We start from the raw sequence: 27,156 nt of genomic DNA on the forward strand, positions 1-27,156 counted from the left end.
TTCTAGAAAAAAATCACCCAAATTCTTCACTCAACCGGTTAGAACCGGAGCCCTATCAGTGAGCATTAGTTTATGATTACTATAGAGGTCACTACCAGTCAGTCAGTACTAGTCCCCCCCCCACAATGTGACCATTAATATATCTTAACAATATATAATCTAATATACAGTTATATATAATATATGTATTCATACATTTCAATGATGACCACGTGATGCGTATGTATTTATTTGTAATGATGGTGATTTGAACATCTGACCAAGCTCAAGACTCAATGATACAATAGCGGGATAACCTCAATTGAAATTATCATCTCTATCAAACTCGACGAATCGAAATACAATGTAGTAGAATCGTAGATATACGAAAATCATGATCCGATTCTTAACATGGATCGGGGATCATCTAATATCCGTCTAAGCTTATTTTAGTTCTGAAGTCAATCTAACAAAATTTCTCGACCTAAAACACGACTGTCCCAGCGAACAACTAGTCCTAGAAGTTTGTTTTAACATAAACCTAGGCTATCCACTCACTCGACTAGGAGTCAGTTGAGTAAGTTTTAAAAACTTGTACATAAAACCAACCGTGAGATCCGTTTTGCGAAAAAAGTTCAAAGGTTTAAACAGTTTTTAATAGTAGACATCACAAAACATGAAGCGACCGTAAATAACTAAATAAAATATTTTATCTTTTTACGAAAATCTGGATGCTGGGTTTAGAAAATAATTTGCTGAATTGAAGCTGTGATACAATGCGGAGCAGATTTTGACCAATAGCTGGACCTTGTGTCAGACTAAGGCAGACTTCGATTGGTCAGTTTTGGCGCATTCGCTACGACCAGAATACGCCCTATCTATTCTGGAAAAGTGTAATCTATAAACCTGATAGAAGCGGCCGGTAGAGAGTTTGTAATCTGTAAACCTGATAGAAGCGGCCGGTAGAGAGTTTGTAATCTGTAAACCTGATAGAAGCGGCCGGTAGAGAGTTTGTGATCTGTAAACCCGATAGAAGCGGCCGGTAGAGAGTTTGTAATCTGTAAACCTGATAGAAGCGGCCGGTAGAGAGTTTGTAATCTGTAAACCTGATAGAAGCGGCCGGTAGAGAGGATGTAATCTGAAAATGCTATTGCAAAACTGGAATACGTCCAATTATAACCTGCCTAAAATACATTTCTCAAATAGAGCAATTTTTAATCAAACAATTTACATGGTAAACCTCAAAACAGCGACATATGCTGCCATAACTCAACAAATAAAATGTTAATATTTGGAAGAATAATTCAAAATGATTCCAATCAATCATTGGTTTTTTACAGCGGAACCTCATTAAGATAATTTATTGGCTCCAATGAAACTCGAATTACATCCTAATAATTTCATTGCGAATATTTAGAACTATCAGTAACGAACAAAATAATCCGGTGCCTTAAATTGTTTGTAACGAGGTTTCGCAATAAAAGCGCCGAGCTCCAGATTTGGATTCAATGTCGTCAGGAAGAGAGATAGTGATATAAACTTACACACAGATAATAAAATGATAAAATTAATTGAGGTGATTATGTAATGCTACCTTGACTACTGGTTTGATTAAGAATAGCCTCCTGAGAACCATTCTGGCGTGTTTTAAGCGGTATCGAGTCTTGCGCTTGGTCAGATGATGTTATATATCATTTTGGACGCTTCGGTTTTTTCTTTTTTCGTTTCTTGCAAGTAAAACAGCAACACCTAGGCAAAAAGTATTCAGGGATGCAGCAGGCACTATTACTTATCGATTTACATCTCAGAGATATTACATAAATATACATATATATATATATCACACACTATGGGGGTAGGGGGAAGGGAAGGGGTGAATGTATACAGTGCTCCTAGTATATTATGACTGTGAGTGTCTTATGGAGTGTTTAAGGAGTGTCCGAACGAGTGTGTGATATTTACAGAATCTGAGACTGCATTCCCTATGTTTACACGACCCTCCGATTATAATCCATCAAACTTCACATTTCAATCGCATATTTTTCGAAATTCGTCAAAATCGTTTAATAGATTTTCAGAGTCAATTATGAAATATACAGATTGAACGCGAGTTGAGGGTCAGTGTATTAGTAATAGTGGCCCCGGCTATCTGGCAGGTAGTGTGGATCGCACTATCCTGTCGATAGGGCGACCCCGGGCGGCTATCCGGCAGGTAGTGTGGATCGCACTATCCTGTCAATAGGGCGACCCCGGGCGGCTATCTGGCAGGTAGTGTGGATCGCACTATCCTGTCGATAGGGCGACCCCGGGCGGCTATCCAGCAGGTAGTGTGGATCGCACTATCCTGTCGATAGGGCGACCCCGGGCAGCTATCCGGCAGGTAGTGTGGACTGCTGGCAGTGATTTCTGGGGATATTTTTCGGGGTTTCAATTTGTTCTTGTCTTCTTCTTCTTTTTCCTTCGAAAGAAACAGCACCTGTGAAAAAAAGGAAAGTAATGCAAAGATGTGGCGCGACAGCAAAATAAACAATGAAGGCTTTGAAATCCATTAAAACACGGGCTGGCTGACTGGCCGGCTGGCTGGTAGCCAGCGGACAGCGTAGGGGTACAGCAATTAACAAGCGATTATAGTAAAAACAGCCAGTTTTATAGACCAATTCTAACTTGACAGAACCCCACGAGTCTTATGATTAGTAAATTGAGTTTAAAGTTAAAACTGGATTCAGTTTCAAAGCCGTAGTTCGAGTTTCTCTCTAGTTTCAATGTTTTAACCGTGTAGTTATCCGGGAGAACTGAGGAACTGGGTCCTGGTCTATACAACCGGACTTCGGCTTCAGTTTCATAGTTGTAAGTTAGATTCACAGTCAAAATTCGTCTTTTAGTGTCAAATCTAACTTACAACGAGCAACCGAGTCCCGCTTTATAAACTGGTTACTGACTCCAGGGAGTTACTGGTATCAAACCCAGTCTATAAAACCAGCCCCAACATCACAGGCTTTTAAGAAAATTTCAAAATGATATGATGGAGTTAGAATAACAGTAAAAACAACCCGACAAGCAGCAAAAAACAATCAACATATTTCATCATATGACTAATCGAAAGAGGCTAATTTCAGACGGACAGACAGACAGACAGAGACAGACAGACAGACAGACAGACAGACAGACAGACAGACAGACAGACAACACGCCTAAAGCAAAAAAAAAAAAACAATCAACATTAGTACGAAGGGAATGAACCATTAAACGAATAAATCTGAATTCCATAAACGAAAATCATGAATTTCGAATCAAAATAACGATAATTCAAGGTCAGACGACTCACGTTGCCACGAGACACTTTGAGCATCTGAAATATTCCACATTTATGATAGACACAAAATTAATGTACGTAAAATAGAAATACAGCCGAAAAACAAGTTTCTGGTTCAAACCGTTTACACTAATGAAAGGCAAACTGATAATATCATAATACTGTTATTACGAACTATGTTCAACATTCAGTTGAACATAGTTTAACAGTATAGAAACCCAGCCGGCCGGCCAGCCCAGTGAAACCTTTCAAAATACACAACACTAATGGCTCGATGATTAGATACACAGTCACCCCCCCCCCCTTCTGGGCATCTGTATTCCTGAGCCCCCAAAGCCTCCCACAAGGCACCTGTAATGTGGACCCCCAGAGGCTCACGTCCATTAGGCCTCTAACTACTACTAAAATAAAGATTCTTCATGAAATACAACATATTATCGATTATGTGTACAACAAATTTACCAACAAATAACAACATAAATCAATCAACTCCCCTCACCCTCACCCCTCACCCCTCACCCCTCACCCTCTAAATAATCAGTTTTAATGAATCAGTAATTATGAGCGTAGATGAATCCTTTCAACGATTCGATGGGAAAGCATGATTTAAAAGTGGGTGGTGAATGGAAAGGGGTTTAAGCGAGGGTTATAACCAACTACCCCCCCCCCCCCCCAAAATAAAACCAACACCTAAATAGTTTTACGTGACAACACCAGGAGGCAGCAGTGTACGCTCTAGTCCAGGGCCGATAAACTACCGTGGATAAAGGTTTCAGAAATAAAGCAATTGAAACTAATACTGGACTAGAGTTAGCGTAAGAGAGGAAGCCAGGGGGAGGGGCTGAGAAGTGTCAATCACTCAATATTCACTACGCGATGAACTAATATTCAAAGTATCAATTTAGAGATAAAAAATATGAAATTATTGACAAATGATTGATGAATTTGTAGCGAATTTCGGAAAAATCTCAGCCTGAAAATTTGAAGTAGGGAAGGGAGAGAGGAGAAAGAGGGGCGTGTCACTAACATAGAGCCAATACGTATTGATGTATATAAAACAGAGTTTTCAACATACTTAGTGTCATCGACTACATCAACATCAGCTGGAGTAGTGAAGGGCACTGTAGACCGGCCGGTAGGGTCATCGGGTGCAAGTTCACCGTTCGTAGAACTGACGACCTACAGAGAATACAATCAATTAGAATCATAGAATAGAAATAGATTCATACTTCACGTCATCGACAACTTCAACTTCGGTTTTAGTAGTGATCGGAGCGCTGGAGCGCGTCGTAGGTTCTTCTACTCCGACTCCGACATCTCCGGAGCTTACAACCTGTACACAATATATACAACTATATTACAGTACATTTACAATAAACCCCCGGACCCAGGATCCTTTAACCGTCTCAACCCTGTTACCCTCGACATAACCCTGACAGTCTGTTCGACAATCTTGAGTTAGAAGCCACCGTCAAAACCCCCAAACTACCAGAACCCATTTAACCTACGGAAATATTACAAACTCAAACACATGAACTTTCTATACGGTTAAACTCCCTACTGAAACCAACCTCAAAATATCAACTACCGGGTCTCGGCTAAATAAAATCCCAAGCATGAAGCTTTATAAGACTCTAGTAGCATCTGCAGTTTGAACCAATGGAGTTTATTACAGTGTTACAGAGTTATTGACTAATAAACAGTAGTGTTATCAATAGAGTTTATCAAAGAATGATGTTAACAGTAGTTCTACAGTAGTCCCACTACAGTAGTCCTACTACAGTAGAGGTAGTCCTACTCAGTAGTTCCACTACAGTAGTCCTACTACAGTAGAGGTAGTCCTACTCAGTAGTTCCACTACAGTAGTCCTACTACAGTAGAGGTAGTCCTACTTACGTAGTTCCACTACAGTAGAGGTAGTCCTACTTACGTAGTTCCACTACAGTAGTCCTACTTACGTAGTTCCACTACAGTAGTCCTACTACAGTAGAGGTAGTCCTACTACAGTAGTTCCACTACAGTAGTCCTACTTACGTAGTTCCACTACAGTAGTTCCACTACAGTAGTCCTACTTACGTAGTTCCACTACAGTAGTCCTACTACAGTAGTTCCACTACAGTAGTCCTACTTACGTAGTTCCACTACAGTAGTCCTACTACAGTAGAGGTAGTCCTACTTACGTAGTTCCACTACAGTAGAGGTAGTCCTACTTACGTAGTTCCACTACAGTAGAGGTAGTCCTACTTACGTAGTTCCACTACAGTAGTCCTACTTACGTAGTTCCACTACAGTAGTCCTACTACAGTAGAGGTAGTCCTACTTACGTAGTTCCACTATAGTAGAGGTAGTCCTACTTACGTAGTTCCACTACAGTAGAGGTAGTCCTACTTACGTAGTTCCACTACAATAGTCCTACTTACTTAGTTCCACTACAGTAGTCCTACTACAGTAGTTCCACTACAGTAATCCTACTTACGTAGTTCCACTACAGTAGTCCTACTACAGTACCAGTGTAGTCCTACTACAGTACCGTTGTAGTCCTACTGCAGAACTAACAACTCTAAAATCAGTTTAATTTCGGGGTTAAAGAGAATTAGTTTTTTTGTAAGAGAGGAAGAACTTAAATAATCATTGCGGAATGTTTGTCATTTTTAGAAGTTTAAAGCCGGCTCATGCACAGCGCAGGCTTAGTAAACATTCTAATAATTTCTCAAGTGTTTATCGGGGTAACACAGTGGTGAAGCTATAGTTCACATCTCAAACAGACAATGAACTTTGTTATATATCGTCGCCGTTTGTTGTAGTTGTTGTTTTATTAATATTGCGAGGTGAATTTAGAATTGTGCAAGAAAACGACCGTTCTTTTTACCTGTCCGTAATATTTATTATTGAGAAGATTATCTTGAGAATTGACGGGCTACGAACGAAAGCAGAGCAAAATCAAACACGAGTTTCGTGATATATACAATCGAGAAATCTGTGAGGGATGAGTTTTTACACACCTGTACAGAACCACCGTGTCTGTCGGTTAATGGATTTAACTGATTGCCTCCTCCACCTCCTCTCTGAGGTTCGGCCCAAGCTGTACCTCTCGCGGCTGGATTGTTCGCGTTCATCTACAAATTAAACAATTCATCGATCGTTATAAATTACTTCATCCCACGTTCTTACAGATATTTCCCCGACGCTTGATAAAAACGTCCCTGATTAGAATATAAGATATATCCTCAGTGGGGCGGTTCTTTTTTTAAGTGGTTCCTCGTTAAAAATTCTCTGACTATTTTCTGATTTCCAAGATAAGTCATAATTTAATGTTAAAGAATGTTCAAGTAAAGAGTCATAATTCCCTGATCTTAAAGAAACCTGTTTATAAATAGCCCTTAAATATCACAGAATTGGACAAGGCCGATTACTCATATTTCTCTTTAGAGCAATGAAATAAAATGTCGAATGATAAAAATTTGCATAAAGCCACAGTTAAGAGATAAATACAACAGGTGATATTCAAACAACTGGGTCATGATTATTTCACTAAGTGGAAATTTAAAAACTATTCATTGTGTCATAAAGAGGCGTAAAGTGGCAAACCTTTCCGGGATGACGAACTCGATTTCTATCTGTGTTTGGTGACAATGCGTCAGGGGCTGCGACGGATCCCGGAGTAGACTGCAATAAAATTCAAATATACCATTATAAGAGAGTGAGTGAGGGGTATGAGTGGAGTGAGCGAGGGGTATGAGTGGAATGAGCGAGGGGTATGAGTGGAGTGAGCGAGGGTGGGGTGAGGGGTCCACCGTTCAAAATAAACCCCTGGAATAACAAAAGAAATTCCAGAAATATCGACCACCAAAATATTACACAGTTATCTTGATAAGGGACTGAATAACTGAACCATGAACGGGGCCGAATAATTCTAATATCGGTCGATGAGTCTAAAAACACTGTTTTTATCTCTTTATCTTCAGCCGTTAAAATTCATGACATTTTAATGATTATTTTCAACACAATAGAATCAGATATCATATTATTGTCTTGTAAGGTTATATTTATCACTGATATCAAAATGAAATGACGTGTTTTTGAGTACATTAAATAAATAGTCGATCTACATTTCTGTGTACAGGGTGTTTTTAAGCTGTAGGTAAAGAAATATCATTCATCGTCATATAATAATCTCTGATAAATTCACGTCTAATAATAAATATAACAAGTACAACATCTACGAAACACCAGTACATACTGCTGGAAGCTATTAGCACCTGTTTACAGAACTGCAGGGGGCTGGCGAGTGAGGGGCTAATATACGTACCATTTGACGACCGGTCCAATCAAATTCCCAATCAGAATCCCAGCCTTTCTTCTCCATCAGATCTTGGAATAACTTCCGAAGATAGTCGTAATCTGGCGTTTCGAAAAAATCTAAACTTCGGACATATTTGAGATATCTCGCGAGTTCTTCTGTAATAATATCAATTCAATGATAGTTGTGCAGTTCTAATTCATCAAGGGATAGTGAGTCAAGGGGTTTGTAGTACTAGTATGTACATGGTTAAACTCACTTTACGAGTTTTTTCTGAGGGTCGGACGTCCTATGGCTTGTACAGGTTTTATCAACGTTAAAAGGTTTTTTATGATTTGTGTGTCAAAACCAATCAGAACATATTTGTTTACATCAGGTGACCAGCTTTAGACCAATGAGAAGCTAGGGTTTCGAGCCATGTGCTAACCCTAGGTTGGATCTATTTGTAAATATCAGGTGACCAGCTCTTGACCAATCAGAAGCTAGGGTTAGGGTTATTGTTATGCAGATTCATTGACCAGCTATAGACTCATTTGCATAAAGTGCCAGCTCTAGACCAATGACAGGTTAGGGTCAGGGTCACAGTGATTGAGTGACCAGCTATAGTCTCATTCATAATACTCTCTGCCATACACAACTACTATGATAATTGTTTACAATATTAAAATCCCTCAGTTTACCACCCAGTTTAATGGGTGTGAAGTGTGAAACCATCTCTGGCAGGTGACTCTAGTAAGAGATTATTTACCTGGAAATCCTTCACATAATACTTCTATTGGTGTCGCTCTTTTGGTATCACCGATCTTTTGATAACGTTCTTTAAGGTTATCAGCTTTTAAGCCTTGCCATGGTAAACTGCCCCGCAGGAAATACATAAACATGTGACCTAACGCTTCCAAGTCGTCTCGGCGACTTTGTTCTGAAATCAATTATAACACACATATATTACATATACTCATGCGATTTCATGCTGAAGACTCAGTTCCACAGTTCTGGATCCAGTTCCTCAGTTCTGAACCCAGTTCAACAGTTCTGGACTCAGTTCCACAGTTCTGGATCCAGTTCCTCAGTTCTGAACCCAGTTCAACAGTTCTGAACCCAGTTCAACAGTTCTGAACCCAGTTCAACAGTTCTACCCCAGTTCCAAAGTTCTGAACCCAGTTCAACAGTTCTACCCCAGTTCCAAAGTTCTGAACCCAGTTCAACAGTTCTGGACTCAGTTCAACAGTTCTACCCCAGTTCCAAAGTTCTGAACCCAGTTCAACAGTTCTGGACTCAGTTCAACAGTTCTACCCCAGTTCCACAGTTCTACCCCAGTTCCACAATTCTGAACCCAGTTCAACAGTTCTGAACCCAGTTCAACAGTTCTACCCCAGTTCCACAGTTCTACCCCAGTTCCACAGTTCTACCCCAGTTTCACAGTTCTGAACCCAGTTCAACAGTTCTGGACTCAGTTCCACAGTTCTGAACCCAGTTCCACAGTTCTACCCCAGTTCCACAGTTCTGAACCCAGTTCAACAGTTCTGGACTCAGTTCCACAGTTCTACCCCAGTTCCACAGTTCTACCCCAGTTCCACAGTTCTACCCCAGTTTCACAGTTCTGAACCCAGTTCAACAGTTCTGGACTCAGTTCCACAGTTCTGAACCCAGTTCCACAGTTCTACCCCAGTTCCACAGTTCTGAACCCAGTTCAACAGTTCTGGACTCAGTTCCACAGTTCTACCCCAGTTCCACAGTTCTGAACCCAGTTCAAGATTATTTTGATTCATGATTAAGTATATGAGATTTAGATTGATTGATGCATGACGCAAGTCTTTATACAATCAGTAGAGTGTGAGAGGGGAACTAGATTCCACCGGTAGAACGAACTGTAAGATGATAACCAGGACCTGTGGTTTATATCAGAAATATGTGAGACATCTCATAAGAATGAGCAGTAGTGCCTACTGAGTGATTAGTGCATCTGACACTGAATAAAGGCTCAGACTGCGATGATGAAATGAAGGTTTAGACTTTGATGAATTGAATCTGGTTCAGATGTTTGATTAGTTTCAGTTTGTCTACAGTAAATATCACATACTGGACTCAGTGCACCATCATAGAGACACACTAGTAACCACCAGGCACGTATGACATTTCAACCATCTATCTATCTATCTGACATCCCAGGTGCAACGATGACTTCACTAACTATTCATATCGAACTTCTCAGAAGGTTAATACCACGGTCAGTCTCTGAGCGGCTGCTGCAGATAATTCACATGCAGCGGTGCGCGAAGGATGGACCGTCAATGAGACAGGGTTTTTACTTTCGACGACCTCTGATAATCAACGTAATGTTGAGCGTTATAAACACAGGGCGAGGTCAACATTCTCAACATCGAGACAATTGAACAATGATCGAAATTAAGGGTGATACGTACCTTTACCTAAATGTGTATTGATACTCATATATCGTGCTGTACCAGTTAAACTCTTATGTTCCCGGTACGGTATATGTTTACTAGTCTCTGGATCTATATATTCTTTCGCCAGACCGAAATCGATTATATGAATTATATGTTGTTTTTTATTAGATTGCCGGCCTATTAAAAAGTTCTCTGGTTTTACATCTCGGTATATAAGATGTTTGGAATGCACATATTCCATACGAGTTAACTGAAAAATATAATCATAGAAAACAACATCAGAGAGGACAGGTTTACAGTAGAACCAACTTCATTTAGGAGTGATATCTGAGTTGGATGATACAGTAGACTCCGCTCAAGTCTGATCTTTTGACTTGAGAGTGATATCTGAGTTGGTCGGTATAGTAGACTCCGCTCAAGTCTGATCTTTTGACTTGAGAGTGATATCTGAGTTGGATGATACAGTAGACTCCGCTCAAGTCTGATCTTTTGACTTGAGAGTGATATCTGAGTTGGATGGTACAGTAGACTCCGCTCAAGTCTGATCTTTTGACTTGAGAGTGATATCTGAGTTGGATGATACAGTAGACTCCGCTCAAGTCTGATCTTTTGACTTGAAAGTGATATCTGAGTTAGATGGTACAGTAAACTCAGCTCAAGTCTGATCTTTTGACTTGAGAGCGATATCTGAGTTGGATGATACAGTAGACTCCGCTCAAGTCTGATCTTTTGACTTGAGAGTGATATCTGAGTTGGATGATACAGTAGACTCCACTCAAGTCTGATCTTTTGACTTGAGAGTGATATCTGAGTTGGATGGTACAGTAGACTCCGCTCAAGTCTGATCTTTTGACTTGAGAGTGATATCTGAGTTGGATGATACAGTAGACTCCGCTCAAGTCAGATCTATTGACTTGAGAGTGATATCTGAGTTGGATGGTACAGTAGACTCCGCTCAAGTCGGATCTTTTGACTTGAGAGCGATATCTGAGTTGGATGGTACAGTAGACTCCGCTCGAGTCTGATCTTTTGACTTGAGAGCGATATCTGAGTTGGATGGTACAGTAGACTCCGCTCGAGTCTGATCTATAGACTTGAGAGTGATATCTGAGTTGGATGGTACAGTAGACTCCGCTCAAGTCGGATCTTTTGACTTGAGAGCGATATCTGAGTTGGATGGTACAGTAGACTCCGCTCGAGTCTGATCTATAGACTTGAGAGTGATATCTGAGTTGGATGGTACAGTAGACTCCGCTCAAGTCTGATCTTTTGACTTGAGAGTGATATCTGAGTTGGATGATACAGTAGACTCCGCTCAAGTCAGATCTATTGACTTGAGAGTGATATCTGAGTTGGATGGTACAGTAGACTCCGCTCAAGTCGGATCTTTTGACTTGAGAGTGATATCTGAGTTGGATGATACAGTAGACTCCGCTCGAGTCTGATCTTTTGACTTGAGAGTGATATCTGAGTTGGATGGTACAGTAGACTCCGCTCGAGTCTGATCTTTTGACTTGAGAGTGATATCTGAGTTGGATGGTACAGTAGACTCCGCTCAAGTCTGATCTTTTGACTTGAGAGTGATATCCGAGTTGGATGATATAGTAGACTCCGCTCAAGTCAGATCTTTTGATATGAGAGTGATATCTGAGTTTGATGATACAGTAGACTCCGCTCGAGTCAGATCTTTTGACTTGAGAGTGATATCTGAGTTGGATGATACAGTAGACTCCGCTCGAGTCAGATCTTTTGACTTGAGAGTGATATCTGAGTTGGATGGTACAGTAGACTCCGCTCAAGTCAGATCTTTTGACTTGAGAGTGATATCTGAGTTGGATGGTACAGTAGACTCCGCTCAAGTCAGATCTTTTGACTTGAGAGTGATATCTGAGTTTGATGGTGCAGTAGACTCCGCTCGAGTCTGATCTTTTGACTTGAGAGTGATATCTGAGTTTGATGATACAGTAGACTCCGCTCAAGTCAGATCTTTTGACTTGAGAGTGATATCTGAGTTGGATGGTACAGTAGACTCCGCTCAAGTCAGATCTAGAGTTGTATCTCCAACATGAAAATGGTTGAAGGATATCGACACAGTGTGAGTTGATCCGATCACGGAACCACTGCTCATAAATAAACATAACGTGTGTTGTGTTGACTGAGAAAGAAAGTTGTTTATGAAGATTAATGATTTCGCGTGACAAACACAGAGTTTCTTTTTCAATTAACACAAATCTTTTCCGACTAGAGTACTGGATTACATACAGCAGGTAGAGTGTCGAGCACTAGCCTCAATTTTACCCGGGTATCCAGGTAGACACTGCCACAGAAATAAGTCGGTCAAGAGGTTCATTGTATGAAGAGCCTTTAGAAAAACCAAATTCACAACACTTATTAATCTAAATGTAATATAAATATGAAATGTTGGGTATAAAGAGCTGATGACACCAGATGTGTACGATCTGATCTATCTCTACCAGCTCAACCTACTCAGTTTCAATAACACACATGTGCACTGTGTAGGCATATATGTTCGTTCGTTCGTTGTTTGTTGATATTCCAAGAATTCAATCACTTTTTTATTTCATGGAATCTCATCATAAGAGACAGCGTTACAGTACCTGATACACTGTCAGTACCTGACACAGTACCTGATATACTGTCAGTGCCTGAAACAGTACCTGATATACCGTCAGTACCTGAAACAGTACCTGATATACTGTCAGTACCTGAAACAGTACCTGATATACTGTCAGTACCTGACATACTGTCAGTACCTGATATACTGTCAGTACCTGAAACAGTACCTGATATACTGTCAGTACCTGAAACAGTACCTGATATACTGTCACTACCTGACAAAGTACCTGATATACTGTCAGTACCTGAAACAGTACCTGATATACTTTCAGTACCTGAAACAGTACCTGATATACTGTCAGTACCTGACACAGTACCTGACACAGTACCTGATATCTGGAACAGAACAACACATGCACGTATAAATAAATACTTACTAATTGCACAGCAATCATTAACACGGTTTTCAATGAAAACTTTCTATCGCAGAGATCAAATAAATCCTCTAAACTAGGACCGAGCAGTTCTATCACTAATGCATTGTATTTCCCACATGGTCCGAAATAGAAAACTTGTGGAACTCCTTCTGAAAAATATAAATTATCATTCACAATCATCGCTAACTTAATCACTTACATGATTTGATCGAGCTTTTATAAAGTAGGGTTATTCACTAAAGGGGTTAATCCATACCCCTCATCACCGGGGCTAGTACCCCCTCCTCACCAGGGCTCTTCCTGCACCCCTCCTCACTGGAGCTAGTACCCCCTCCTCACCAGCGCTCCTCACCGGGGCTAGTTCCCCCTCCTCACCAGGGCTCTTCCTGCACCCCTCCTCACCGGGGCTAGTACCCCTCCTCACCAGGGATCCTCCCACACCCCTATTATGTATGGTATGTCATCAGTAAGATCTGTGATATTGTTGTAGTTGATATTTAGTGATGACACTGAATTCAGTGTCATCCATCAATGTTACAGATATTGATCATAGTGAGAGACACTGCACAACTAGACTGACTGCACCTTATACTTATTACTATACCGAGCCAGTCAATATACCATCTAATACCCAGCCAGTCAATATACCATCTTATACTCGGCCAGTCAATATACCATCTTATACCCAGCCAGTCAATATACCATCTTATACTCGGCCAGTCAATATACCATCTTATACTCGGCCAGTCAATATACCATCTTATACCCAGCCAGTCAATATACCATCTTATACCCAGCCAGTCAATATACCATCTTATACCCAGCCAGTCAATATACCATCTTATACTCGGCCAGTCAATATACCATCTTATACCCAGCCAGTCAATATACCATCTTATACCCAGCCAGTCAATATACCATCTTATACCCAGCCAGTCAATATAACATCTTATACCCAGCCAGTCAATATACCATCTTATACTCGGCCAGTCAATATACCATCTTATACCCAGCCAGTCAATATACCATCTTATACTCGGAGAGTCAATATACCATCTTATACTCGGCCAGTCAATATACCATCTTATACCCAGCCACTCAATATACCATCTTATACCCAGCCAGTCAATATACCATCTTATACTCGGCCAGTCAATATACCATCTTATACCCAGCCACTCAATATACCATCTTATACCCAGCCAGTCAATATACCATCTTATACTCGGAGAGTCAATATACCATCTTATACTCGGCCAGTCAATATACCATCTTATACCCAGCCACTCAATATACCATCTTATACCCAGCCAGTCAATATACCATCTTATACTCGGCCAGTCAATATACCATCTTATACCCAGCCACTCAATATACCATCTTATACCCAGCCAGTCAATATACCATCTTATACTCGGCCAGTCATATACGGATTATCTTGAATATCATCAGGAACCCATGTTCTACTGACTAAATGGATTATGTTGCTAATGGTAACAGACTTAAACCGACTGACAACAAAACAACCGCCGCCAAATATAGCAATCGTCTGTCCTTCGATCGTGATTTATTGTCAAGGACAGCAGAGAAAACAACATCAATAGTGAGACAGTTAAGGTTTGGTTTCTACATCGTTGAACTGATTCCAAGTCAAAGTCCTTTGAACTCAATATCAACCATGTTCAAGTTGATATTCCCAAGAGTAGATTATAAGAATCTTATTTTTAACTCGAAATATTTGACATTTTGAAACGTGCGTGTAAAAAGCAACTGAATACATAGTAGAAAATCAGGCCTAAAGTCACCAGCCTACAGTCGCCAGCCTACGGTCGCCAGCCTACGGTCGCCAGCCTACGGTCGCCAGCCTACGGTCACCAGCCTACGGTCACCAGCCTACGGTCACCAGCCTACGGTCACCAGCCTAAAGTCACCAGCCTAAAGTCACCAGCCTACGGTCGCCAGCCTACGGTCGCCAGCCTACAGTCACCAGCCTACGGTCACCAGCCTACGGTCACCAGCCTACGGTCGCCAGCATACGGTCGCCAGCATACGGTCGCCAGCCTACGGTCGCCAGCCTACGGTCGCCAGCCTACGGTCGCCAGCCTACGGTCGCCAGCCTACAGTCGCCAGCCTACAGTCACCAGCCTACAGTCACCAGCCTACAGTCACCAGCCTACAGTCACCAGCCTACAGTCACCAGCCATTGTGAGAACTATTTATAATAAAATCAATCATATTTAAAACTACATCAAACGTAAAATAAAGCTTCAGTTTTTATAAATACATTGATTTCTGTGAGATCTAAACACAGTATTAGTTACACACGTCGATGTGACTGACATTCAAGTCCACAATGATGGAACTCAGCAGGATTAGTCCTTGGTTTAGTGATACCCGGACCGGTTAAAGAACACAATCCCGTCCAACCGCTATCGGTTTAGATTTTACTGAAACACTTGAAATGAACTGATTTCAACTGTAGAGTTAAACTATAGGAAACACCTATGTACGGTATTTTTAAGACTATTTTTTTGGAAAGATTGATGATGATGATATTTTTTTTAAGGTAAACAACTGAATTCATGGGAAAAGAGAATGTCACTGATTTGTGTAATAGTGAGTCATTAGAGAAGGATGGAGGAACAACCTACGCAACACCCTCCCTCCCTCCCTCCCTCTCTCCTCTCACATTCCAAAAAAACAGCAGGATGTTATTCATTTCTCCTCACTTTGTGGCTACTCCATATAACAAGCATTCTTAAAAACCCCTCACTTACTCACTGACTGACTACCTCACTGACTGACTGAATACCTCACTGTCTGACTGACTACCTCACTGACTGACTGACTGACTACCTCACTGACTGACTGAATACCTCACTGTCTGACTGACTACCTCACTGACTGACTGACTGACTACCTCACTGACTGACTGACTGACTACCTCACTGACTGACTGACTACCTCACTAACTGAATACCTCACTGACTGACTGACTACCTCACTAACTGACTGACTGACTACCTCACTGACTGACTGACTACCTCACTAACTGAATACCTCACTGACTGACTGACTACCTCACTAACTGACTGACTTACTACCTCACTGACTGACTGACTACCTCACTTACTGACTGACTGAGGGTCTCATTGACTGGAACTAGAGAACTAAGATAATGACTAGACGACTTTAGAATTTAAAACAACTAGAACTAGAATAATGACTAGACGACTTTAGGATAACGACTAGGAGTAGGTTTAAGCGCAACACATTGTAAATATTGATCAGGAAAATAGCAGCAACGAGCAAACGAATAAACGAACGAATGTTGTGTTATTCGGAGTAGAGCTTAGTAACAAAACATCAACACACGATGTGTTATATAAATACCACTAAAATCAATGAAATATCTCATTTATTTTCAAACAGTTTCGAGATTTTGACTCTTAATCCAATTATAAATCATGATATTTCATCAACAATTACGATGGATTTTGATTCTATTTACAAAGTGAGGCACATAACAGAATTGAGTTCATTCCTCAGTTGTGAGTTCAACTCTGAATCAAGATTAGTCGTTTTCCATGGTTTCAACTGAAGTCCACTCAGCAGGTCACACCCCTGACCACTGAAAGGTGTCGATGAAGGTCGTGAAATAATAAAGTCTACTGACTGCTTACCTCTTAATTCACCGGCCTGTCCTAACTGTTTATAAAATCGATATTCCAGATGTAATTGCGGCGCTCTTGATTTCATCGGTTCCAATTTAATCGCAACGTGTTCATTGTTATATAAATTTTTACCTGAAAACAAACGAATATTTGAAATTTAGGACAAAATTTACATTCACTTACATCATACCCTACCCTCCTCACAGGTATAGTGCTGGGGGATCCATTAATACTCTGAGTCCGTGTGACCCTACCCTCCTCACAGGTATAGTGCTGGGGGATCAATTAATACTCTGAGTCCGTGTGACCCTACCCTCCTCACAGGTATAGTGCTGGGGGATCCATTAATACTCTGAGTCCGTGTGACCCTACCCTCCTCACAGGTATAGTGCTGGGGGATCCATCAATACTCTGAGTCCGTGTGACCCTACCCTCCTCACAGGTATAGTGCTGGGGGATCCATTAATACTCTGAGTCCATGTGACCCTACCCTCCTCACAGGTATAGTGCTGGGGGATCCATCAATACTCTGAGTCCGTGTGACCCTACCCTCCTCACAGGTATAGTGCTGGGGGATCCATCAATACTCTGAGTCCGTGTGACCCTACCCTCCTCACAGGTATAGTGCTGGGGGATCCATTAATACTCTGAGTCCGTGTGACCCTACCCTCCTCACAGGTATAGTGCTGGGGGATCCATTAATACTCTGAGTCCGTGTGACCCTACCCTCCTCACAGGTATAATGCTGGGGGATCCATTAATACTCTGAGTCCGTGTGACCCTAAGCTCCATTAATCTGAGTCCGTGTAATGAAGGATTAGATTTCCACACAAGGAATGAAATGTTTCCTTGAGCTAAGTGTAGTTTATTCAACGATTCGACTTAATCCTAATAGTCATATTCAGGAATTGGAATAGACTACTGATTCTTTCTTTAGGTGGTAGTTAATGAGGGCTGGGAGGGTCAGCTTGTAATGTAGGGTCTGAAGCCAAGGGTAATAAAGGATTACAACCCAAACTAAACTCTTACCTAATCTCAATTCTCCGAAGTTTCCGCAGCCAATTTTCTTGCCGACTCTAAAGTTCGGGCCAACCATTAATATGCCCGTGCTGCCCGGGTTATTAGGGCGGCCGGCGTGACCGCTGTGCATCCTCTGATTACCACCACTAGCGGCCCGTGAGGTCCGGCGTGTGTCCTCTGAGGTACCACCTCGTTCACGCTTTTGTTCACTCATTTGTATTTAGGGGGTGGGATTTACTTCACCGTTTATCCAAAAGAACGTTCATTATCATCCGAGCGTTTAACTGTTCAACACTTCACACTATACCAATCACTAAATAAATCCTCTAGCTCTCAATAAATCCTCTTCTTTCAGCTTAAAATATGAAAATCTACAATAAAAATGATATATTTGTTAATTGTTTACTTACTGACTAAAAATAGGCTGTTACTGACTAAACCGCAGTCGTTCAACTGACTAAAAAAGGTACACAACTTCTTAATAAATTAATTCGTCTTAAAATCCAAAATAGTCCAAGACAAGTATCGACATAAGTCATTTCCTACGACATATAAAATAAAGGGGTGGCTAAAAACCTGAAATAAACAGTATTCTTAACCTTAACCATCATAACTATTTTCTATGATCAACATCCAAAATAATAACAAACAACAAACACTGAAGATGAACTGTGATTTGTTTGTGAAGTGAAGGAAGGACGAGTTTTTTCTCCTCCCAAAAACCGGTTCTTTTTTGGAACTAAAAATGCTACCTAGAAAAAAGTAAACATAATCAGGGGTCGAGGAAAGAGGTGAGACTGAGAGAGACACACCGGTAAATAAACACTAGCGATTCATCTAATCATCCGCGGGTCCAGAACAGTTTTTACTCCATGAAATTTTAGTCCGTTTTTTCGTCGAAGGAGCGGCGAATCACATCACAAGATTCCGAAAATTAATCCGCATCGGCAGAAAAGTGGATATCAACCGCGATTCGATCAATTATCGAGACATTGAAACAGTATAGATCGAATCGTTGAAATATTTACCCGTTATTGTCGAATATACAGGATCTTGAATGAGATAATATTTAGAACTATTTGTGCAAATTTCAGGAAGTGTATCGCCGCCATCGAAACCACTGCGCATGATCGGAAGTGATAAACTCTCGATTTACCGTAAATCAGTCGTGATCTGATAATGTCGTAAATCATACAAATTTTCCAAAAAATAACTTAACTGTTCCTCAAGCAGACGATTAAAAACTGATCGATTTTACAAATATTGCAATATTTCAGTCGTGGTAGGATTTGAACTGAGCCGGAGCAGGTGCGAGTGTGAAGAAACAAACACTTCATAGGTGGCAGCACTAGCTAGTGACCAGCTGCACCCGCGAATATTCCCATATTACAATCCTCTAAATAGATACTTGGTCCGTTATACAGCTATAGCTATTGCCCGAGAGCTTTTCAAAATAGATTTATATTTTTATCTACGAATATGATAATAAAATATGATTTCCGAAGAAAATACTGTTTCATCGTTTCATCAACGAATTACATATAAACAACATGGCGGGTGTCGAAAGTGGAAATACGAATTTTCCGGCAATAAAAGTGTTCGGGAGTTTCGCTAGAGACGAATTGATACAGCAATTGAAATCGGTAAGAAAGTTTCATCTAAATGGATCAGATATCAGTCGAGTTTGAGTTAAATAAGCTGGTAGTTTCTGTGTAATACGCATTTTACTGGTCTATTTTTACACACCCCACTCCCCATCATCGGCGGGTACGGACGGGTGTAGGTTCGGATCCTATCGTGGACGGAAGTGATTATTTTTTTTAAATACCGATACCAATCAGTTTTAAAGCGTTTGATTGAATGTTAACACAGTAAAACTGTAAATTCTTTCATTGTTGATGTGAATCACTGACCAAAATTTGAAAAACTATTAAAAAACTTTCTACACTATTTCTACAATAATGTCACAATGCGCATATCATTTTATAGGTTCGTGGAATGAAAGATTTAGTTCTCGAAGGTGAATTGATGCGACCTTTAGACAGAATAGCAGGAGCATCAGTTCTTAAGGTAAGCAAAAACGTAACAACAGAGTGGGAACTTACCGAGGCATCCAGCACCCGATCGTTGACAGTATCTCCTTGATTCCTATCAGTTTAAAATGGCAATAATTGTTTCTCGAATGCGATTTTTTGTATTTGTAGGAAAATGGAGTTGATCGAATATTCAAACTAGAACCAGTTCAATCATTACCAGGATGTGAACAGTTTGTATTAGTTAACTAAATATCAATATAAATATCCATTGATGAAATGCTCTTGAGTTAACATTTCGGACACTTGTGGGATTGAAAATAGACTCACATCGTTTCATTGATGTTAAACACTTATTCAATAACCTAAGGCTAAACAAAAATGATACCTTGTTTCTCCGCAGCGGCCGGGTCATTTTTGTAAAATATGATAAAATTTATAAACAGTTCATTTCTATAGCGGCCGGGTCTGTTATGGTAAAATTGATCACAATTTTAAAAAAAAGTAATGTATAGGGTAGATTGGCGGCCGGCCGGGTCAACATTTAAGCTCAGCAGAGCGGAGAAACAAGGTATCAATTTTTTTTAGCCTAATTCAACAATGTTAAACTGGACTCTGAATGGGTTCATTTTCAATTAGTAGACTATAATAAAATAATAACCTAAAACTGAGTATTTTATCTAATTGTTTCAGACATTTCTATTTATATAAATCATTTTATATTATCATTACAACCCTTGTTCCAGTTCAACAGTTCTCGGTTAAATTTGACTCTAAATTGGTTCGTTTTCAACAAGTAGACACTACTGTCACATCTTAACCGATAGTTTTAGTAAACCATGTGTAATTTATATTGATTATAGATCAGTTTAATATGTATTGTTTCAGGCGTATCTATTTAGTTCGTCCAACGATTCCGAATTTGAAAATCATCGCTAACCAGATCAACGCAGATGTCGCCCAGCAACAAATCAGAAAATATAAGATCATTTTTACGCCGAGAAAGGTTTGAATTATATTCATTGCGTAGATTCATTCGTTGATTCTGCAGGAATCTGATTCATATATTCATTGCGTGGATTCATCCGTTAATTCTGCAGGAATCTGATTTATATATTTATTTCTAGTTACATATTTGTGATCTAGTGCTGGAACAGGAAGGTGTTTTTGGTTACGTTACTATCGATGAATTTAGACTGGAATTGTTACCGCTTGAAAAAGATCTTTTATCGCTGGAAATTCCGCAGTTCTTCAAATCGTTCTTCTTGGTATGTTATCGTGAAATTCTCCAGTTACAGTAGACTCCGATTGTCTGTAATTATCGTATTTCCTGCTAGACTCCAATACATGTAATAATGACCCATCCCTTACAATGTGGAGGAGTCAGAGAGTCTACCGTAAAACCGATGTCTACGGTTGTGAATTTGTTCGGATTGATATTTGTTATCTATAGGACAAGGATCCAACAATGATACATACAGTAGCGCAATCAATACTAGATATACAAGCATTGTTCGGCGATATTCCTAATATATATGGAATTGGAAACGCGGCTAAGGTTTGTTATCGTCTGCTACGATGAACATCTGTCAATCATAGTCAGTTTCCTGCAGTAAATGTATATTATTATATTCAGATGACTTATGAAATGATGAAAACTATTTCTGAATTTCAACCCGATCACAGAAAAGTTCACCCAGAAATCGGTCACCTATTCCTCATTGATCGAGGTATGAGTTTTTCGTGTACCGTGCGTTTCTTTTGTGTGATTATTTCCTATGATGATATCTTGGTTTATTTTACAGATGTTGATTTCGTGACTGCGTTGGCTTCACAGGTTACGTACGAAGGATTAGTCGATGAAATATTTGGAATTCATACCGGTATCTATAATCATTATCGTTCTACAGGATCTGATGAAATTTTCGATGAATTGGCCTTAAATAATTCAACAACTATATTTTCTTCATAGTTGCATCACTGCCATGATATCTAAGCCTTATTGATTTACCCTGAAAACTTTAAGACTTCAGATTTTGCCCTGGGTTCGACCCAACCCTTTTCTGTTGCATGTTTGATTTGTTTTCATGAAAAAATCTTCCATTTATATAAACACAGGATATGCAGAATTTGGACCGGAAGTGACTGGGACGGAGAAACCGATGAGATTTCTGCTGTCGGGAGAAGATGAGGTGGAATAAAAATCATTGAATCGATCGATAAATAAACGAATGTTGCGCATAGAACTTTATCGCGTGTTTGAAATTATTCACAGGTTTATGAAGAAATTAGAAATCGTCATTTCTCGAATGTTTCCGGATTCTTAAGCGCGAAAGCGAAGGAACTGCAGACCGGTTATGATGTAAGACTTCGATTCACTGACTGATCCATTTCTTCAGATTCTACGTGAATTCAATTCGTTTCGATGTTTTTATTTCAGAAACGTCACGGTTTAGAATCAGTTTCGCAGTTGAAAGATTTCGTATCGAATGAATTGAAAGGTTTGAAAGCTCAACACAGATCTTTATCACTGCGTAAGTGATGAAATTCTACTGATGATTAAGGCTAAAAAAATTGATACCTTGTTTCTCCGCTCTGCTGAGCTTAAATGTTGACCCGGCCGGCCGCCTATCTACCCTATACATTACATTTTTGAAAATCGTGATAAATTTTACCATAACAGACCCGGCCGCTATAGAAATGAACTGTTTATAAATTTTATCATATTTTACAAAAATGACCCGGCCGCTGCGGAGAAACAAGGTATCATTTTTGTTTAGCCTAACACTTGAACTTATTAACACTGTATCCTTAATAATCTGTGCTATTTGCAGATATCGGAGCCTGTGAAGTTATACTCAACAAGAAAACAAAACAGTCCGATTTCCAAGAACATTTACGTACAGAACACAGTGAGTCGTGTTTATTAACGTTATTCCAATCAGTTCAAAGTTTCTTTTATCTTCTCTATCTGAGATGACGAGAGATACATTCATAATCCCGAGTCTCCAATCAATCTCAGATCATAGTTCTGAATCCTACTGATTGCGAATTTGATCTAATCTAGATCTATTGAACTATATCACAAACTGCACGTTGATCCATTTATTGTTGTTTTTAGGTTTAATTGAATGCGTTGAGACAAAGGAGAATATTTCATACATTGAAGAGGCTATAAACAGACAGGTAATAAACAGAGGCATCGATGAGGAGAGTGAGAGGAGGCACTTCTTACTATCTCGTGTAGATAATTCTTATAAACACTGCATAGAACTGGTAGCAGGGGATTTTTGAAAGGGTGGAAAGTGATCACGACTCTGTTATATCTGCCATAATAATTACTTAAATGCATTGTGTTTTACTGCATTTTTTCAGTATAATATGATATCTACGTTGAGATTACTGTGTATACTTTCACAAACACAAGGAGGTTGTTCCAGTTTACTTTATAAATCACTAGTCACTCAATTCTGTCACGTAAGTATTGATTATTGTTCATCATCGCAATCAAATCGTACATAATCACAGTTTTCTGCTGTAGACTCCTCCTTCCTTACTAGGTGATCCTGACTCAAGAATTTTTCTAGAATATATTTGGAAAAATCTTAAAATTCTCTGATTTTCAACTCAGTGAAATATTTACAGCATTCCCAACGCTTCAAATTAAGGAATAGTTCGCTGCAAATGTGAATTACGAATTTTTCTAACTGTACTTTTGTATTAATTTGACAGAGTCATCGTTTTGAGCACATGTTAACATTCCATAATCTTAAAAAGACTGGATTATTCACCGAAAATGATCAAGCGTCGCAGAGTTCGATGGCTATAAAAGCGCTGTCGAAGAGTTCATTCAAAAGTATCAGTAAAAAGCTTCATTTGGTAATTTCTTATTCAATGTGACTGATTTCAAGGTTTTCAAATGCGAGATGATGATGATGATGATGATGATGATGAGATGCATGTTTCAGGTTCCTAAATTCGGTGAAGAGATGAATTTGAAGAATCCATCAGACATGTCCTATGTATTCAGCGGTGCTTATACTCCGTTAACGTGTAAACTGGTTGAACAGGTACAAGTTTGCTGTTACTAGATCAGATATACACGATATCACACTGGACTTTCCCTCAAAGTTGAATTTCCCAATTATAGTATGAACTCTGGACAATCATCTTTTGAAAGTGTGCTGATAAAATGACATCTGGTGTTTGTTGTTCATTTTCAATTAAAAATTTCTCGGGTTAAGTTCTGAACACATGTGAAGTGTGGACAATAAAAAAACATGTGTTCAGGCTAATGGGTATGATGGATACTGGTCTGTACTAACTCAATGTCATATTGATTTGATTTATAGGTTGTAAGCAGAGAAGGCTTCACCGGTTTAGAAGATGTTATTAAATATATCGATAGTCCACATTTTTGTAATCTGAAACCTAAAACAGCTCGAGGTATGGTTAGAATCAAATAATTTGGGTATCTTTAAATACTTTATGGTACAGTTAGCTCAGTTGCTTGAGTGGAGGACTGGACACCAAAAGGTCCCTGGTTCGAAACCACCTCTGACATTGGCTATCAAGACACTTGGACTAACCTCTGCTAACTTAGTCAAGGCCAGGCTTGGCCGCGTCTCTTAAGACCCACTAGGGTCACACTGTTACTTGAAGCCCGGACGTACAACTCTGTAGTAAATCTATGTATGTATGAATCGTTTCAGGCACAGCCAGTTCTGAATCTACCAATTCTAAAACGATCCTAGTCTATTTTCTCGGTGGTTGTACATTTACTGAATTAGCAGCTCTAAGATTTCTCTGCAAACTCAGAGGTAAAAATATCACTTCCATTCTTTCAGTTATTTAAAAGTTGTCCATGTCCTCCGAGTTTGGAAGCAATGTTTACTGTATTAATTGATCTTACTGTGTTGTGGTTTTTCTGATTTTCTAGGTTGGAAAATACTGGTAGCAACAACTTCGATGATAAATGGAAACACAATGTTGAAGCAACTGATTGAATACAGCTGAATCGATACATCTGATCACCAGTTATTATTGACTGTTCATTACTGACGCTAATTCATTTTAACTGTTCCGCAATGTGCTATAAAGACTTTATACAACAAAACAGTCAACGCTCGATATATAAATATACCGCACTGAGTGACTGTAAATTTGCAAGGTATCTGCAATCTACTATTGGCTAAATATATGTATATTATATGTTAATAATGTATGAATTTATATGTGAAATAGATATTTATTACGAAAAATGGTTGTTTATTGTATTTATTGATTGGTCCCCTGGTGTTATCATGATTTGAGTTTTATGTAGGGATGAAGACGATGGGATCCTTGGATGAGTGATTCAAAAGGCAAATTAGATTGGATTGGCACAACTTATGAATCACAACTTATAGATTATTGGAATCGATTATTTGATTGGAATGTAAACTGCCAGGGAGGACCATTGGACAAACTACGATCCGTACTGTACTGTTGCACCGGTTACAACAACTTCGGGGAACCCCTGCGTATTATTAAGCGATTAATATTTTAGAAGCATAGATCGCCATCTATCAGAATCTCCCTGAACTGGCCAGTTCTAATTCAGGATTTGCACCATGTTGATTGATGTTAAAATGATAGATCGCCATCTACCGGAATCTTCGAGACCAGTTCATTGAAATCCCAATAGGTAGCGATCAGATCATAAGATTTTCAAATCTGTTTATATCCTCTCTCTACATACCGACACTTGATCAGAGAGTAATAAACTAAAGTATTTTCATTCACCGATTAATAAAGACCCATTTTGTTTTCGGTTGACTTTGGACCGTTGTACAACTGAACCCAACAATCGAACCATGGCAATGTCCATTTCTCGAAGCCAAGGTGTAATAACATGCTATGACCAAATATCGTTTAATCATTGTTGATTGAAAAATCGGAAACCTATATCGTCAGTTGAGCAGAGACAGGGAAAAATACATTGAAATACCATATTGTAAAATATTATCAGTACAATGCAAATAATAAGATATATCCTACACAGATCTAGATACTGAGTTTGATCAATCACTTTCATGTCATGGTTTGTGATAACAGGTACGTAGAGGAATTCATTGTAATCTAATTGGATTTGAGAGGAGCTGGATCGAGATTGGTCATCACAGGTAATGAGTTCAGTACACCACCCCTTAACCCACGGGCCGTCTTGTGCGACACCATTGATCACCGATTCAATCTCTGATGTGTGACAATATACGTTTGCAAGTTGCATAAGGGTTGGGGGATTTATGGAGGCAGCCATCTCTTTCCCAAAAAGGTTGGTCTAATCGTATCAATTTGGATATGAGGGACTTAATGAAAGTAACCAACTTGTTGATGAAAGACCCGGGAGCAGATCATTTTGTGGAGCAGAGAAAGATCCCTTCAAATATATGCATTTATTTTCAGAATGGAACGGATAATTGTTGTGATTTTAGTGGTCGTGGGTCTAGTGATAAATGTCTGTAGAACTGAGGTATATACTATAGAATAGAGAGGCGATATTTTCGCCAATTTAACTGATAGTTCGCCATTCAAAATAAAGGTGATGTACACCATAGAGACCTCCTTGCTCGCCCAGCGCTCAACAAATCAGTGAATTTTCAAAATTTGATATGAAGAACCATGGACTCTAAAACAAATTCGGTTTAGAGTCCGGTTATAGAAACACTACTAAGAAAGGCGTAGTTGGGTTCCGAGTTGGTTGGTAGGTACGTATGTTTGTAAATTTGTGTGATTTGCAGGATGAAATGAACAAGAATTCAATGTCTTCAAATATAGAACTATCAGTAACTATTCACGATGTTGATAAACTGATCACTGATTAAGGAGTGAATGCTGATCTGACTGGCAAAATTAGTGAGTAATATATATCTTGTGTAGACTTGTGTTACAAATGTAAATCTTTTTTCAACCCTCTCCCTCAAGCATGTTCGAAATACTGCATGTTCTAAGGGAGGTCCAATCATTGAATGTCCATCTCAGCCACTGGGACGATCGATTGACCATTTGTCAAGACAAATATTCGCCAATTGATATTTCAGAAAAGTTGGAGAAAAAGATTTTGTCCCAAGTTCAGAATCTTGACGTCGAACTGTCAAAGTTTGGTAATGAATGTAGTAAGTATGTAAGCGTAAATTAAAACGAGGATGATTCTCATACCAAGACGCAGGTCCCCTTATAGACTACGTACGTGAGTTCCGTGGACTAACTCTGGTACCCCGGAGATTCCCCGTGAAATATCATCAGTAATACTGAGTCCCCTGAAACTGAAATCAACACACTTTACTCATATCATTTAGAGAAAGAGAACTCCAACTTGGAAGCAAAGTTCACAGAGGAGTTAAAAGAATTTGATCATAATTTAGGTAAGTGAT

General features: G+C 39.5%; 2 protein-coding genes across 2 annotated transcripts; one reads left to right on the forward strand and one right to left on the reverse strand.

Moving 5' to 3' along the window:
- Positions 1-556: 556 nt before the first annotated feature.
- On the reverse strand, positions 557-18,604 carry LOC141906473 (casein kinase I-like). Its single transcript, XM_074795777.1, has 12 exons — positions 18,521-18,604; positions 17,718-18,079; positions 16,698-16,820; positions 13,015-13,163; positions 10,016-10,250; positions 8,341-8,511; positions 7,602-7,750; positions 6,881-6,958; positions 6,295-6,408; positions 6,162-6,209; positions 4,368-4,471; positions 557-1,728 (listed from the first exon to the last, which is right to left on the reverse strand). Exons 2-12 carry the CDS (start codon positions 17,920-17,922, stop codon positions 1,671-1,673), a joined length of 1,434 nt encoding a protein of 477 aa, XP_074651878.1. The 5' UTR covers positions 17,923-18,079; positions 18,521-18,604; the 3' UTR covers positions 557-1,670.
- A 659-nt stretch (positions 18,605-19,263) lies between these two features.
- Positions 19,264-24,969, forward strand: LOC141905201 (vacuolar protein sorting-associated protein 33B-like). Its single transcript, XM_074794004.1, has 19 exons — positions 19,264-19,351; positions 19,698-19,778; positions 19,913-19,974; positions 20,630-20,747; positions 20,869-21,009; positions 21,195-21,299; positions 21,378-21,471; positions 21,547-21,624; positions 21,860-21,933; positions 22,017-22,103; positions 22,182-22,275; positions 22,576-22,653; positions 22,863-22,927; positions 23,117-23,218; positions 23,474-23,620; positions 23,710-23,811; positions 24,094-24,187; positions 24,454-24,561; positions 24,681-24,969. Exons 2-19 carry the CDS (start codon positions 19,707-19,709, stop codon positions 24,755-24,757), a joined length of 1,698 nt encoding a protein of 565 aa, XP_074650105.1. The 5' UTR covers positions 19,264-19,351; positions 19,698-19,706; the 3' UTR covers positions 24,758-24,969.
- Positions 24,970-27,156: the final 2,187 nt, after the last annotated feature.

The sequence above is a fragment of the Tubulanus polymorphus genome, chromosome 5 (assembly GCF_964204645.1).
Source record: "Tubulanus polymorphus chromosome 5, tnTubPoly1.2, whole genome shotgun sequence".
Classification (NCBI taxonomy): domain Eukaryota; kingdom Metazoa; phylum Nemertea; class Palaeonemertea; order Tubulaniformes; family Tubulanidae; genus Tubulanus; species Tubulanus polymorphus.

What these genes read in the sequence shown, in the direction of transcription:
- LOC141906473 (XM_074795777.1), bottom strand. Translation starts at nt 17,922, where the DNA reads ATGAGTGAACAAAAGCGTGAACGAGGTGGTACCTCAGAGGACACACGC. An exon ending in CAATACACATTTAGGTAAAG is followed by an intron (nt 8,512 to 10,015) that starts GTACGTATCACC and finishes AATTGATTTCAG; the next exon opens with AACAAAGTCGCCGAGACGAC. An exon ending in ATTGGACCGGTCGTCAAATG is followed by an intron (nt 6,959 to 7,601) that starts GTACGTATATTA and finishes ATTTTATTGCAG; the next exon opens with TCTACTCCGGGATCCGTCGC.
- LOC141905201 (XM_074794004.1), top strand. Translation starts at nt 19,707, where the DNA reads ATGAAAGATTTAGTTCTCGAAGGTGAATTGATGCGACCTTTAGACAGA. An exon ending in CAGGAGCATCAGTTCTTAAG is followed by an intron (nt 19,779 to 19,912) that starts GTAAGCAAAAAC and finishes TTGTATTTGTAG; the next exon opens with GAAAATGGAGTTGATCGAAT. An exon ending in AAGAGGCTATAAACAGACAG is followed by an intron (nt 22,928 to 23,116) that starts GTAATAAACAGA and finishes GCATTTTTTCAG; the next exon opens with TATAATATGATATCTACGTT.